Source organism: Spinacia oleracea, chromosome 4, assembly GCF_020520425.1.
Source record: "Spinacia oleracea cultivar Varoflay chromosome 4, BTI_SOV_V1, whole genome shotgun sequence".
In the NCBI taxonomy this organism is placed as follows: Eukaryota; Viridiplantae; Streptophyta; class Magnoliopsida; order Caryophyllales; family Amaranthaceae; genus Spinacia; species Spinacia oleracea.
This window is the reverse complement of record NC_079490.1, coordinates 165,046,996-165,061,243: the sequence shown is the minus strand read 5'-3', so window position 1 is coordinate 165,061,243 and position 14,248 is coordinate 165,046,996. Positions and strand designations below refer to the sequence as shown.

Genomic DNA, 14,248 nt, shown 5'->3' with positions numbered 1-14,248 from the left:
TATACAAGCATAATAATGCTCTATCTTATTTCTGTAGAAACTGATAATTCTCAACAACAATATACACAAAACAAAACAAAAATCTACAACTCGAAAACACGTTTGCGGAAATTTACACACTTCCGATCTCATCAACAAAACTTGTCATCAATAGACATTCTCCACTTAAAACAGAAACAAAAGTGTATATTACACATTTACCTAAAGAAAAACTGTATTGAGTCTTCTAACAAGATAACTCTGCATTTTGTGTTTTACATGAAGCAAGCAAGCTAACCCATACCTTGATCCGTAAGCTTAGAGAACTCGAGCAGCAGGTCTTTTGTTATGTATGCAAGTGTTTTATGCATTCAGTTTTACCCATGTATTGTCATAGCAGGCACATTAATTGCTGCTCGGACTAAAACCTGTTTTCACAGCATTTCAAAGAAAGGGCAATCGAGAGAGTAGAAATCACGGAATTTATCAGGGAGTTGAGGATCAGAAGAACCGTCTTCTGAAAGTGCGCGTTGTTCCTTGGTAGGTCTTAACCAGTAAACCGACGCCTATTCCAATTCCAAGGCAAACGCTAAGGCCTATTCCAACACCAACCCTTACTCCTGCGTTGAAAAATGAGAGTTCTCCATCTTCACCTTCATAATACTCTGTATTTGGATAAAAATTACTGTATCCTTCATTTTCCAACACCTGCAAAGTACAAACCCAAAAACAAGTTCAAACCAGCAATTGCAGTCTACTTTTAGCTTCACTATAAGTCTACGAGGAAGTAGAACCAGAAGCAAGAAAAAAGATATGCCTACAAATATAAGTCACTTTAATATATGGATGATTGAGATAAACAGACATCCATCCATTTTACCATAACATAGAACAAAACAAAAAGTAGAATGGGGGGACTATCATCCAGTTCTATGAACTATTTTCGAGGCATTCGAAGGAAGGCTAGAACTCAGCTAAAGTTTTTTTTTTTTGGAGAAGTTACGAATCGTGTAACAAGGTGTCAAATGAAAATTTCCGTACAAGTATTTTTTTAATGACATTTAGTAGCATACACACCCACACCAAAAACGTAGAGGAAGGTTAAGTGTCGGCTATATTCCGTTGACTGACTTGTCTAAGGGACTAAATTATCCAATTCGGGGCATGCTTGTATTGGAGGGTAATAAGGGAGTGATGTAGGCAAAATAAGAGAATGAAGACAAGTTTAGGGGTGGTGTAATGACTATGCAACGAGGGAGAGATGGGGAATTACCACCCTCCTTTTGGGGTTAATAAATTAGCCTAGTTTGATACGGAGTAGTAGATAACTAGTTCTCTCCAAATGAGAGTAATAATTCCCCCCCACATTGTAAAATGAGATGAGCATTATGAGGCCTATGTTCCCAATTCAACTTATTCGATAACTTGAAAACCAATAGCAACCTTCTATTCCAAACCATGTGTCTAGGTCTCATCTTACGCCCCCTTATCTTAGGTTGTGCAACACCATCCACATTTACCAAAACGAATTACTGGTTGAATTTAAATTCCTGACATATTCAAATTCAGGAGGGGCGGGGTAAAAGATGGAAAATATGATGATACCAACCCCATATAGGGTTCAACATGAAACCGAGTTGTCATACACAAGTTAACACAACCATTCCTATTTCCTAGTACCCATTTCAAATTTAAAAAAATCCAGACCCCACTAACCCCAGTGTCTCATTGGAACAAAGAGATATATAATGTCATATCATAACATGTGTCGGAAGCCCATACCACACTGACACCTTATAGATAAGTATTTGTATTTCCGATTTTGCAGGCAGACAGTAAGCATTCTCCCACAAGAGAAACATTAGTATCATGTAATTATGACATATTTGTAATGTAATTTTAGCAGCCTCATACAACACAAGCAATACCTAAGAACAGCAAAATCCATGAAAAAGCAGATAACTGAAGAGAAACAGGTTCATTTATTAATCAAGAAACCTTAATTTACTTCATGAATATACCTGCACAGGAAGCTGGGGTGGAGACTCTTTCTCACTTTCAGTTGTGTCATTCTCAGGAATTGAGTTCAGCATTGCCAGTCTTACTTGCTTCCTCCGAGAATTAAGATGCAAACTCTTGGTTAACATAATAGGGGTGCCTAAAAAACATCCAGCAACATATACTTCAATAGATGGTAAAGCTAATTCAGATCCAATTAACTGTTTCCCTTTTAAAAAGCCAGTTCCCCCTGTAGCATCTGTTTCACAATGCATACTCCACATCCTAGAAACATGATCAGATTCACTACCATCAATAAATCCATTGCTCTCACACTTGTTCAAATACCCTGATAGAACAAGAACATCCCTATCAAAGACCTCGAATTTCACGCTACCCGTTATCCTAATATTGTCGGTGCTCACGAATGTAGCCTCATCAGATTTCTTATCAAGGCGATCTCTTCGAAGAAGAGTTGATATCCCATCAGAATATATACTAGCTCTTACCCCATTTACTTCGAGAAGGGTGTTTGGATCCAATGGTATATGGTTCAAAGTGAGGTGCTCAGGGGTCGAATCATCAATCTCACACTTGCTAATTCTCACATAGAAGACTCGTAAATCAAGCCAAGAAAGACGGGGCGAGGAATGTCTTGAAGTCGAGTGACCATTGTTGCCCAAAAACCCATTACCATTCACGGTCACATAAGGATTCTCCATTACAATCCCAGAGGTATTAGCCTTCTTGCTACCTGATATCCTTCAAGGATGTTGGACGAAATGGCTCGAGATACACCATAAAGAGAAGATGAACTTTGCGAAAACATAGGAAGCCTGTAGGCTGTAGCAGTGCCAAGAAAGGAAACCACAGTAAGAACTCATACTCTATAATTGAAGATAATCATACAACAAGACCCAAAACCTACAATCAACACCAGAAACGAAGAAATTGGATTATTAAGCTCATGAGAATAACACGACCTACAACAATCCCACAAAACCCCCACCGCTCAAATGCTTAGCGAGGTCTGGATGTGCGCAATCTTACCCCTAACCCAATTGACACAAAAGGAATAGAAAAGAAACTGCTTCAACTCAAAATACAAAATAAAATTCTAAGAATCTGGACAAACAGTGAGATAGCTAGTAAATTCCCAATTGCTAAAAGCAGCAAAGTAGATAAGAAGCCATGGTAAGTTGGTAACAGCAGAAAACACAAGAGGGGAGGAAAAGGTTGCAAATTTTGATAAAAATAAAAATCAACCTCAGAAATTGGAAAACCCCAGAAATTTCTCAACTGGGTTTATATAGAAAAATAAAGACAAAAATACCCAGATAATTAATTTTAACAAAATTGAATATTTACTGAAAATTACAGCAGAAAAATGGGTGCCAAACTGCCAATAAACATACCAAATTTCAATCAAACAAAAACCACAATTGAATCCAATTAAATGATCAACAATTTTGCCGACTCAAACAGCATCACACGAAGAGACAAACTTCACCAGGTGCATAGGTGTAATCAAATTGGCAAAACAAACAAATTAAAAAAAAAAAGTAGAACTTTTCAATAAACCCAGAAAAAAAGTTCTAAAAAAACTTGCCAAAAATATCTAAGATTTGGGTGCTTCCACACCTCTACCCTCTGTCCAATTGACTTATGTTACGCGCAATTGAAGTATTCTTTGGCAATTGAATTTTTCGGAAGTTAGGGTTTTTCAATGAAACAGAGGGGAAAATGGATAGAAAATGCCCAGATCCTGAATTTGGTAATGAGGTTGTTGTGTATTTGTTGTTTTAATTTTTGCAAATATGAGTAGGGTCTTACAACTTTTTCATGCTCCTAGATTACGTACATCCTAGATATTTGACCCTTCCTCTTGTTGATAATCCGTACTGTATTTTTTTATTATTATTTTGAACAAGTTTGAATGTGATTTGGAGTTTGATCGCAAACTTTATTATAGAAGAGTTTTATTAGGGAGTACCCATCTTCTGTTTTTCTCGTTGTTTAATTGCAAACTTCAGTGATTAAAACAGGGATCTGTTCACAAAAAATAAAAATATGTAAGTAGATAGATACTATTGACCTGGGTTCGAATCTCGTCTACATTATTTGTCATTTTCGGTAGTTTGCTACAATAGTTAGTTTGTAACTTGCATACAATAATGTATTCAGGGCCTCAAAATTCCTCTCGCCTCAAAATTTTCTTGGGTGTCGCAAAACCATCTTCTTAACCTCGCCGGAGATGATGAAGGGCTAGATCTCTTTCCTTTCGACTCTCCGGCGAGTTTTCTGGTTCCTTTTCTTTGTAAGTTTGGGTTGTAGTTTCACTTGTTCTTCATATTTTCTTTGTTCGTAGTTCTTTCATCTTTTAGTAGTAGTTTTTGATTTTACCGATTCGATCACCATCTGTTCTAAAGTCTGCTTCTTCTGTCACCTACATATGTGTTCTTTGGGAGATTATGAAAAATTTAGGGGTGAGATAAACAAACTTATTACAGAGGGAAATAATCTATTGGAAGAGGATGAAATCTTGATATCCTTAATTATAGAATCAGAAAGCCCAAGAGAAGTGTTAGAGCTTGCTGAAGAATTGAAGGAGGAAGGAAATATGTTGTTCGGGAGTGGGAGTATAGAGGAGGCTTTGGAGAAATATGGGTATGCAGGTTTGATTCTTGTTAGGTATGGGTTTGATTTGGAAAAGGACAGGATTAAATTCTTTGCATTGGCTACTTGTATCTTGTTGAATCTGGCTGCTTGCTTTAGCAAGAGAAAGGAGTTTGAACTGGTTGGTTTTATTTGCTCCACGATCTTGGAATTTAATCCAAATAATGTCAAGGCCTTATTCAGGCGAGCCTCAGCTGCAATTGAATTGGGTAAAAGTAATTTTGCATATTGGGACTTGTCAACGGCCCATGTAATTGATCCAACAAATGTTGAAATAGCTACAAAACTTGAGCAAGTTCAGTCTTCTATCATTAAAATTGTGCATAAATCTCGTTCTCAAGGTGTTGCTCCAGTTGGATTAGGGATCAGTTTGTCCTCCCCGGAGAAAAAGCAGTGTGCTAAAGAATTAGGAAATTCCAGTGAGACCCAAACACATATAGATAACAAGCATACAGATTCGAATGTGGATGTGAAAGGTAATGCCCAAGGTAATATAAAGGTGAAAGATGAGTTGGTAAGTGATTGTTCTAGTAATAAGGTACCTTCAAGTATGGTGGCAAATATGGATAGGGATGAGGATATGGAGTATAGTGAATCTAGCACTAAGGATGATAGTTTGGCTATTACAAACATCGATATGGCATCGGAGGGAATTTCATTCATTGGAGATGATAGTACTTTGAGTAGGAATGGTGATGTGTTAGGCAATGGAGATAAGGAGGATGGGGATAGTTCTTCCACTTTGAAGAATTATAACCGTGTGGAGTCAAAATATCGGTTTGTTAACCGAAAGAAGGCTGGCTCCTTCATATCCATTTCAGAGAAAGATTATAAAAAATTAATTGCAGGAAAATCTGTCAACTATGTGAATTCCAAGTTGGGTTCCCTTATGGTTGTTCGATTAGCGACTAAGCCACAAGATTTGCCACCCACGGAAAGAGTAGTCCATGGAGAGGGGTTGTCTAAGTCCCCAATCCGATTAAAGGAGGAGGATGTTAAAGGTGATGGTAAGAGCACCCTTGAGAGTTCGAAGAGGCAAGGTGAGGAAAGAGCATTAACAGGAGTCCCTGCTTATCAACAAGATCAGAAGCATGCTCTATCAACTCTAGGAAAAGTGAAGAAGACCAGAATTCAAGAAAGGATCGCCAACCCGAGAAAGCGATTAGCTATAAGGAAACAAGTCTCTAAAGACCAGTCTAACGTTGCATTTGATTGCAGGTATCGAATGGGAATGAAGAGGAAGTTTGTTGCCCCTGCTTTAGAAGTCTCTCATCGACCAAAGAAGAAGTGTTGGTTTGTGTCTTGTAGTACTACTGATGAGTCTTCTTTGTACCTGAATAGTTGTAATGAGTCTTGTCCTAGTATTGCAGAGTCGAGTGCTAATAATGTAGAGTCTTACTATATGTCTTCTTCTAGTAAGGTAGAGGAGTCTAATAGTGTTAGGTGTATCTCCCATGAATCAGCTATAGGCTGATAGTAGGGATGGCAATGGGTCCAAGACCCGATCCAGATCCGGTTGGACCCGGTCCATTTTTAAGGGTCTGGGTCCAAAAAAATTAGACCCTGTGGATCTGGGGCGGATCTGGGTCTTTGTTCAATGGGGCGGATTTGGGTCCGGGTCCAAGAATTAAAGATCCAGATCCGGTCCAGATCCGACCCACGGACCCACATATATAATTTTTTTTTAAAATATTAAAATTTAAATATAATTCAGTCTTTACGTGCTAAACTTTATTCAGTTCCTATGATACTAAACTATTTAAAAATTGTTTGACGTGACATATAAATAATAATATTAGAAACTTTAAATACTTATTGTATTACAAGACTAATATGATTTTTTTCCTAAACAAAATTAACGAATATTCAATATTTAGTGGTTTTATTAAAGCAACGTTACGTTTACATACAAAAAATGGGCGAAAAAATTACGTAATATAAGAAAAATGAGGGACAATTTTTTTTGGAAAACAAATAAGCTTAGACCCATTTAGGATCCAGATCCGACCCTAGACCCATTAGACCCAGTGGATCTGAGTTTGGATCTGATTTTTTTGGACCCAGTGGATCTGGGTCGGATCTGGATCCACCTCTTAAAAAGCTGGTCTGGGTCTGAATCCTGTCGGACCCGGTCCAGATCCGACCCATTGCCATCCCTAGCTGATAGTAATGGGGGAATTTGTTTCTCTTGTTTTTTGCATGTTTGTATCAACTGCCAAAAAAAAAAAAAATTGTATTCAGGGTGTATTCTTTTTCAATTGTTTTTGTAGGGATTCGTTTTTTTTTTCACTTCTTTTTTTCTGAACTTATCTTATCTCAATCTATCAGAACGTACTTGTACTTATTTTAGTTATATGAATTATCTTTTTCTTGAAGGTGAAATTAGTTCATTAATAAAAAAAGTCATAGGACATCTACAATAGAAATCAAAACAAACAAATAAAAACTTGGATCAAATGAAACTCTAATCCTGCAAAACCACGATCTTTGTGGATGAGATCTGACAATAATGAATACTTTATTTCACATCGTTGTTTGATACAACTTTCAACGAGGGGGACTTTCGACCTGTTGTAGCTTTGGGATTGAATTCGATTTAATTGATTGTAGACGTAGGACTGACATCCGTTGTAACACTGCACAAATCTTCATCAATAAATCAATATTTCCTGCGAAATTAAAAACATAGCTCTAAACTCTCACAAGGAGAGAGATAATACCAATGAATGGGTAGAGATAATCCAATAAATGAATGAATAAATAATAATAAAAAAACTCTTCAATACGGAGAAAATGGGGTTTTTATTCCGAACATGAAATCAAAAGTTAGAAAAAACAAAAAATTGGGGATTAAGGAGGAAGAGAGAAAAGAGAGAAAAATTATAATATTATTAGTTACATGAATTGTCTAAACTTATTTTAGTTATAAAATTATGTTTTGGCAATAGAGAAAGAACTACTCCCTCCAATTCTAAATGTTGTATCCATATGGAATCAAGTTGGGTTTTTAAGAAAAATAGAATCTTGGTTTGTATGGGTATAAGTGTAATGATTGGGTGTAAGAGAAATGATTGTGTGTAAGTGATTGGAATAAAAGGAGAGAGAAAACAATAAATAATTAGTGTAAATGGGAGATATTGTATTATTATTAATAAAATAAATCAGATTTTCTCACAACAAATTTTTTTATCGGAATTCGAACAACGATCAACAAAAAAAAATCAAAAATATGCGAAAAAATTCAATCTGGAAATTCGAATAAAAATTCAAACCCAGAAATTAAAAAAAAAAAAACAACAAGAAAATCAACCCAAAAATCAACAAAAATTCAACCCATAAATTCGAACAAAAATTCAAACAAAAAAATCAAGAATTCAACCCAGAAATTCAACCCAAAAAAACCAACAAAATTCAAGAAATCAACCCAAAAAATCAACAAATTCGAACCCAAAAAATCAAAAAATCAACCCAAAAATCAACAAAAAATTCAACCCAAAAATTCAAACAAAAATTCAAACCCAGAAATTCAAACAAATAAATCAAGAATTCAACCCAGAAATTCAACAAAAAATCGAACCCAAAAAGCAACCAAAAATCAATCCAAAAATCAACAAATTCGAACCCAAAAAGCAACCAAAAATCAACAAATTCGAACCCAAAAAGCAACCAAAAATCAACCCAAAAAATCAACCCAAAAATCAACAAATTCGAACAAAATCAACCAACAGAAAATCAACATTTGAACCACAAAAATCAACAAAATAAAATAAAAATCAACAATTTTACCATAAATCCAAGATTTTGAAGATTTAGAGGTCAAATTCGACCATGAAAACTCTAGATCTAGAATTTTTAAGGTCGAATTTCACCCTCTAAAGCCTTAATATAGAGTTTTTTTTTCCAGAGATGGTAGTGGAAACACAAAGGCGACAGAGGTGTGGTGGTGGTGGTGGTGGTGGTGGTTGCGGCGGAAATTTACAAAAGAGGTTTTGGGAGGAGAGAGAGTGAAAAATTTGAGGGAGGAGAGAGATGAAATTAGAAGAGGGAGGGAGGGGAGGGAGGGGAGACGCATCAGAAGAAAGAGGGAGGAGAGAGAGTGAAAACATGAGGGAGGAGAGAGAGTGAAATCAGAAAAGGGAGGGAGGAGAGAGAGTGAAAGTGATGGGAAGGGAATATTAATTTAATAATGGAGGTTGGGAAAATAAATTGATTAAATATTATGGGTGGGAAAAATTAGGTGAGAATATGGGTAGAATCTTTAGGTATTTTGGTAATTAGATAGAAATGTAAGGGTATTTTAGGATAAAATGTATGTCCAAAAATAGAATAGATTCTAAGTGGATACAACATTATGAAACGCCCAAAAAGTAAACGGATATAACAAAAAGAAACGGAGGGAGTAGTATCCAAAGTATTGGTAGATGATATTTAAGCCAAGTCTTGTAGCTTTAATTTTTGCTCTTTTGCTAGTAGAAAATGTAATCAAGTGGCCCATGCATTCCATTGCTAAAACAGTAAAACCTCACTAAATTAGTGAAGTGAAAGTTTGGATGGAGGATCACCCATCTAAGTCGGTTCCCTTTGTCGAGTTGGACAAGGCTTTGCTTTCTTACTCAACCTAGCTTTTGAGCCCGTTTAATGAACAGACAATTATATAGTGGTTGTTAAACGGTTTTTTAAATGCTAAATTTGTTGAAAGCTTGTGATTTTAGTGGAAATATATGAAATTTAAAAGTTGAAAAAAAAAGAATTAAATAGTGAATTGATGTTGAATGAGAAAGATGAATTTGAAGAGGTGTTGAAGTTGTAAAATACTTCGTATAACAAATAACAAAAGGAAAAATTGGAAAAAAAGAACAAATTAATGGATGAAAGATGGGGATGACACATGTCATCTAATAATCTACAGTGTTCCTTTTTATAAACTAGTTATAGATTTCAGGGTGCTTCCTACTCTCATGAATATTTTCCCTCCTTTTATTTATACGGAATAACTAATAAGTACAATCATAATTAAAAAATTTAAGTGTTTACAGTATCGGCGTTTAAACTAACAATTAAAGCGGTGTTATCTTTTTTTTTTGACAGCCAACAAAATATTCAATTAAACAAAGCTATTCCCTTTTTCTAACTTTTTGGTTAGATTATGGGCTATAGCAACAATCATACAACATTGAAAAATAAATAACAAACCGTTACTAACTTGAGCCATACATGCTCTTACAACCATTGGAACTATAACATTACGAACTACAAGCATAGCCAGTGCATTGGTCGATGGCCCTTGATTGTTGCCTTCGCCTTGCGCGCCCACATTCTCCTTTCTCCTCGGGATGAAGCTTAAGCGATAAGCAATAAGAACCCATAATCGGTGGAACTTGAAAGACGACGAAAGAAACGGAAGGATATGAACTTCACGAACCGGTTGAAACGACCTTGTGAGCAAGGGGATATGCTCACGAACAAACTCGACACTCTGGAGAACGAGCACATGGAGTCTCCCAAAGAGACTCATCTTAGTGAACATGCTATGAACCCCCAAAAATTTCATTTGGGGAGCAGTCTTCAAATATGAATTTTTGAATGTAATGAGAGAACCTCTCACCACGAACCTAAACTGAACAACCGACATTCGTGAATACAAGATTCTCCTTCCATAGTCACCCCTACAACCTTCTTTCTCCCTCTCTAGACCTGACATACTACCGTCCAAGGGAGTATAAACACCAGGGACAAGTCCACTACCTAGGTTGACTGACTTTTGGACGACAACCAACTGGAAAAAACTTAAACCCAAAACCTCTACAATCCTCAACATTGGATATCCCGCCATAGAAAAACAAACCATTAACCAACCTTGCAAAGACAATAAACCAACAACCCCATACTTAACACTTCCAACAACCAAGCACAAACTAACCAAGTCAAACACATTAAAGCTAACTAAATTAAACATCACTAAACATCTAGAAACAACTAGACCAACAAAACAGAGAGAGCGTAAGAATCAAGCCACAATTACCACCTAAACAAGTACCAGAGATGTTACTGAAAAGGAAAGGAATTAAAAAAGCCTTAATCTAAATCCCAAACCTAACCTATACCTTTACCGGCAAGATCGGGATTTTCCCGACACTACAAGCCAGCGGCGGCTAGGAACCCAATTAGAAAACAAGGCCTTAACTCCCAAACACACAGAATACAACCCAAATTCAGAAATTCTATTCCAAAATTGAAACCCTAACCCCAAAACTTAACCTTTACCTGCGAAAACCACCGACGGCACATACCTTTACCGGTGACTAATTGCGGCGGCCACTAGGAGGTAGATGGAATAGATTAGGTTGAAATTCCGGTCCAATAACTTCCGGTACGAACGAACCAACAACACCCCTACCTTTACCGACGAGATTATCGACGGCGGCTTTCGGAGGAGCTTTGGAAAAGGGCGGTAAAGATTGAAACCCAGATCTGAAAAACCTCTCTCTTTATTGAAGAAGCTTGATTCTCTTTCTTCTTCTCCGGAAGGGCAGATACACCAAGTGAACTAATTTCCGGCTCGCCGGCGCCCTTAAATGAGCAAATAAGGCTCGGGTCCGGCACCAGCGAGCCGGCTGCGGTGGTTGAGGTTTGAAGGGGTTGGGATTTCTTTTTTAGAGAGGAAAGCTAGAGAGAGGTTTTATTTCTGCGGTGTTATCTTGATTTCGATAAGTTGTCAATGATAAGAAGAAGAAAAAAAAGTAATCGACTGTCCAATTAATTGTATGATCTATCTAAAAAAAGGAGTTTAATAGTAGAACTAAACTAATAGGGTGACAATTAAATACTCCGTACAACGAAAGAAGTACGGAGTAACATTTTAATCATGTTTTACGACTACATTGCAAGGATGCAATTTCTAATGCATTGAAGATACACTATAAAATTTAGAGCATTGGCAAATGGTGCCCATGCTGAACACTCCTGAGTCCTGAATCCTTATGGACAGTGCTAATTGAGTTCTGTACTCTTGGCAGAATGGCAGTACAAATGTACAATCCTTGGAACAAAATTTCATGGGAAAATAAATAAATGAAATAAACCCCTCACGGCAACACGTGAAGTTCACGTGTAAATATGATACTCCGTATATACGGAGTATTCAAGGGTGTTGACTTCTCGATCCGTTAGAAAATTACACTGGAGATTGAACATTTGAACGAGAAACTTTAACTCTTAGGCATCTCTAAATTGTTCTTTTACATTAAGAAAAGGCCAATAACGCTAGTATATACTATGTAGTACGTACTATATTAGTTTTATAGGCACGCGATACGTGCGAATATAACAAACAAATTTGTTTCATTACATTTAACCCTGAAATAACATGAAAAAAATATAATATAAACATAATGTGTGTGAATATAGTTAGATAGAGCCGATCACATATAAACAGATTGATTAAAGGAAAATTTGTAATTAATAATCCAACCTTTGCCCGGTTTTCTTTAATTAAGCCTACCTATGCGATATTTCTAAATAATCCAACTTTTATGACCCAACTACTATTATTAAGCCTGAATGACCGGTTACCTGCTACAAAGTCAAGGAAAATTTGTAATTATTAATCCAACCTTTGCCCGATTTTCTTATTAAGCCTACCTATGCGATATTTCTAAATAATCCAACCTTTATTACCCAACTACTATTATTAAGCCTGGATGACCGGTTACCTGCAACAAAGTCAACGTTAAAAACGTTGACTACCTAAAGTTGGTTTCCCTGCTAAAATATTGGACACGTCATCATCACTTGCCACCTAAACAAGGATTTCATTTTTTTTCTTCAAAAAACCCTTAACCCTTCTCTTCTCTGTACCGTGTTTCAATTCCTCTCTCCTCCATTATTGCTGCTTCAACCACAATTGTACTGGTTCATGACATCATCAGCGATTTTCTTGTGGAAATAGGTGACTTCATCCACGCGCATTCAAATTTCGTCTCCAAAATCGTACAATTGAAGGTGAACTTACGAACCAAACTTTTTTGTTCCTGTTTTGGTAAATTTTGAATTTTGGGCTTCCTTGATGGTCACTTCGTAAAACCCGAGCTGTTGCAATAATATAGTTTTTTTTAGGTTATGAGATGTTGGTTATTGTGGTCTTGTTGAAAATTTAAAAAGAAAAAAAAAACCTTGAATTTGAAGAAGATCCAGATCCAACGGGCAATTGCTTTACCCAGCCATAGCCATTGCTGATTATTTTTGATGAACTTCGAATGGAGAGGTATGAGGGATCGACATTGGTGAAGAAGAGGTAGAAGAGAAATAATGGAGAGGAGTTCAGAGATGAAGCAGAAATCGCAGAGGAGAGAGGAACGAAAATTAAAATAGCAATTAAAGAAAATAAGGGGAAAAAAAATTATAATTGTTATATGCCACGTAAGGGTGAATACCGCCTATAGCCGGTTAGTAACTTGTTAGGCTTAATAATAGTAGTTGGGTCATAAAGGTTGGATTATTTAGAAATATCGCATAGGTAGGCTTAATTAAAGAAAATCGGGCAAAGGTTGGATTAATAATTACAAATTTTCTTTTATTAAAATGGTAAAGTTTTATTTAAGAGGCTAGATTGAACAAAATTGGGTTTTTCTACGTTGTATCCCTATATTTCTTTGATTTCTACGTTGTACTCATGCACTTAAAATTTTCCACATAGTACCTCTATATTTGTAATATATAGTCACTAGTCTTATATGCACGCGATGCGTGCGATATTACATATTATCTCTATTCTATAATACAACAGTGCTATGTCCCTCTTACATCGTATCACCTCTAACGCGCCCTTATTAGAAAATAAAATCATGCATGAAAGCTTTAATTTTTCGAATATTTGTCTTCCGACCATTTTCAATTTAAATTTGACTGATATATTATATGTATATTTTGTATATTATTCTCTATATCATATTTAGCCATATATATTATTGGACGATATTCATTGATTGATGATAATGACATAAGTTAACATGTATACAAACAAATCTACGTAATTATAGGCTATAACTTAGGTAACGGCTAATCACCTATCTAATTACATGAGATACGGAAGGATTACAAATCCTCACATATTTACATTAATGGTTATATTTATGGAGCATTTTCATTAATAGTTATGCTTAAATAACATAGAGGGTAGTTTAGTTAAATCTTTGGGGGACACTAAAAGCGTGATTACAAAAATAACCCTCCCCTCTTGGCTTATATAATAGAGATTATTATTATCCTTGTTGTTAATCTACCGCTTAAAAATCCATTACTTTTTAAACAAACTAAGATTTTTCTACATTATAATCAACCTTATGTTTGTTGTTAACCCAACGTTAATGTAGAACATTCTTGATTTTCAAAAAATATAACGGAAATTGTAAACATTGGGTTGGAGGCAAGGATAAAAACGGTTAAGTTTTGCAACTATGAGGCTACAATGTGTAAAACATAAAACGTTTGGGTACTACGTAGAAATCAATGAACTACAGGGGTACAACGTAGAAAAACCCAATAAAATTCTTCTTTGAGATTTTAACTAGATTTTGGTCTCGGGCAATGCCCCAAA

At 36.0% G+C, this 14,248-nt stretch overlaps 1 protein-coding gene across 3 annotated transcripts; it reads right to left on the bottom strand.

Moving 5' to 3' along the window:
- Positions 1 to 3,933, bottom strand: LOC110777444 (uncharacterized protein At1g01500). 3 transcript variants are annotated; one of them, XM_021982049.2, is made up of 3 exons: positions 3,393 to 3,933; positions 2,001 to 2,820; positions 1 to 687 (listed from the first exon to the last, which is right to left on the bottom strand). In XM_021982049.2, exons 2-3 carry the CDS (start codon positions 2,697 to 2,699, stop codon positions 481 to 483), a joined length of 906 nt encoding a protein of 301 aa, XP_021837741.1. In that variant the 5' UTR covers positions 2,700 to 2,820; positions 3,393 to 3,933; the 3' UTR covers positions 1 to 480. The 3 variants fall into 3 exon arrangements, with proteins under 3 accessions (XP_021837741.1, XP_021837740.1, XP_021837739.1); XM_021982048.2 differs by having other exon boundaries at positions 3,619 to 3,933; XM_021982047.2 differs by having other exon boundaries at positions 3,587 to 3,932.
- Positions 3,934 to 14,248: the final 10,315 nt, after the last annotated feature.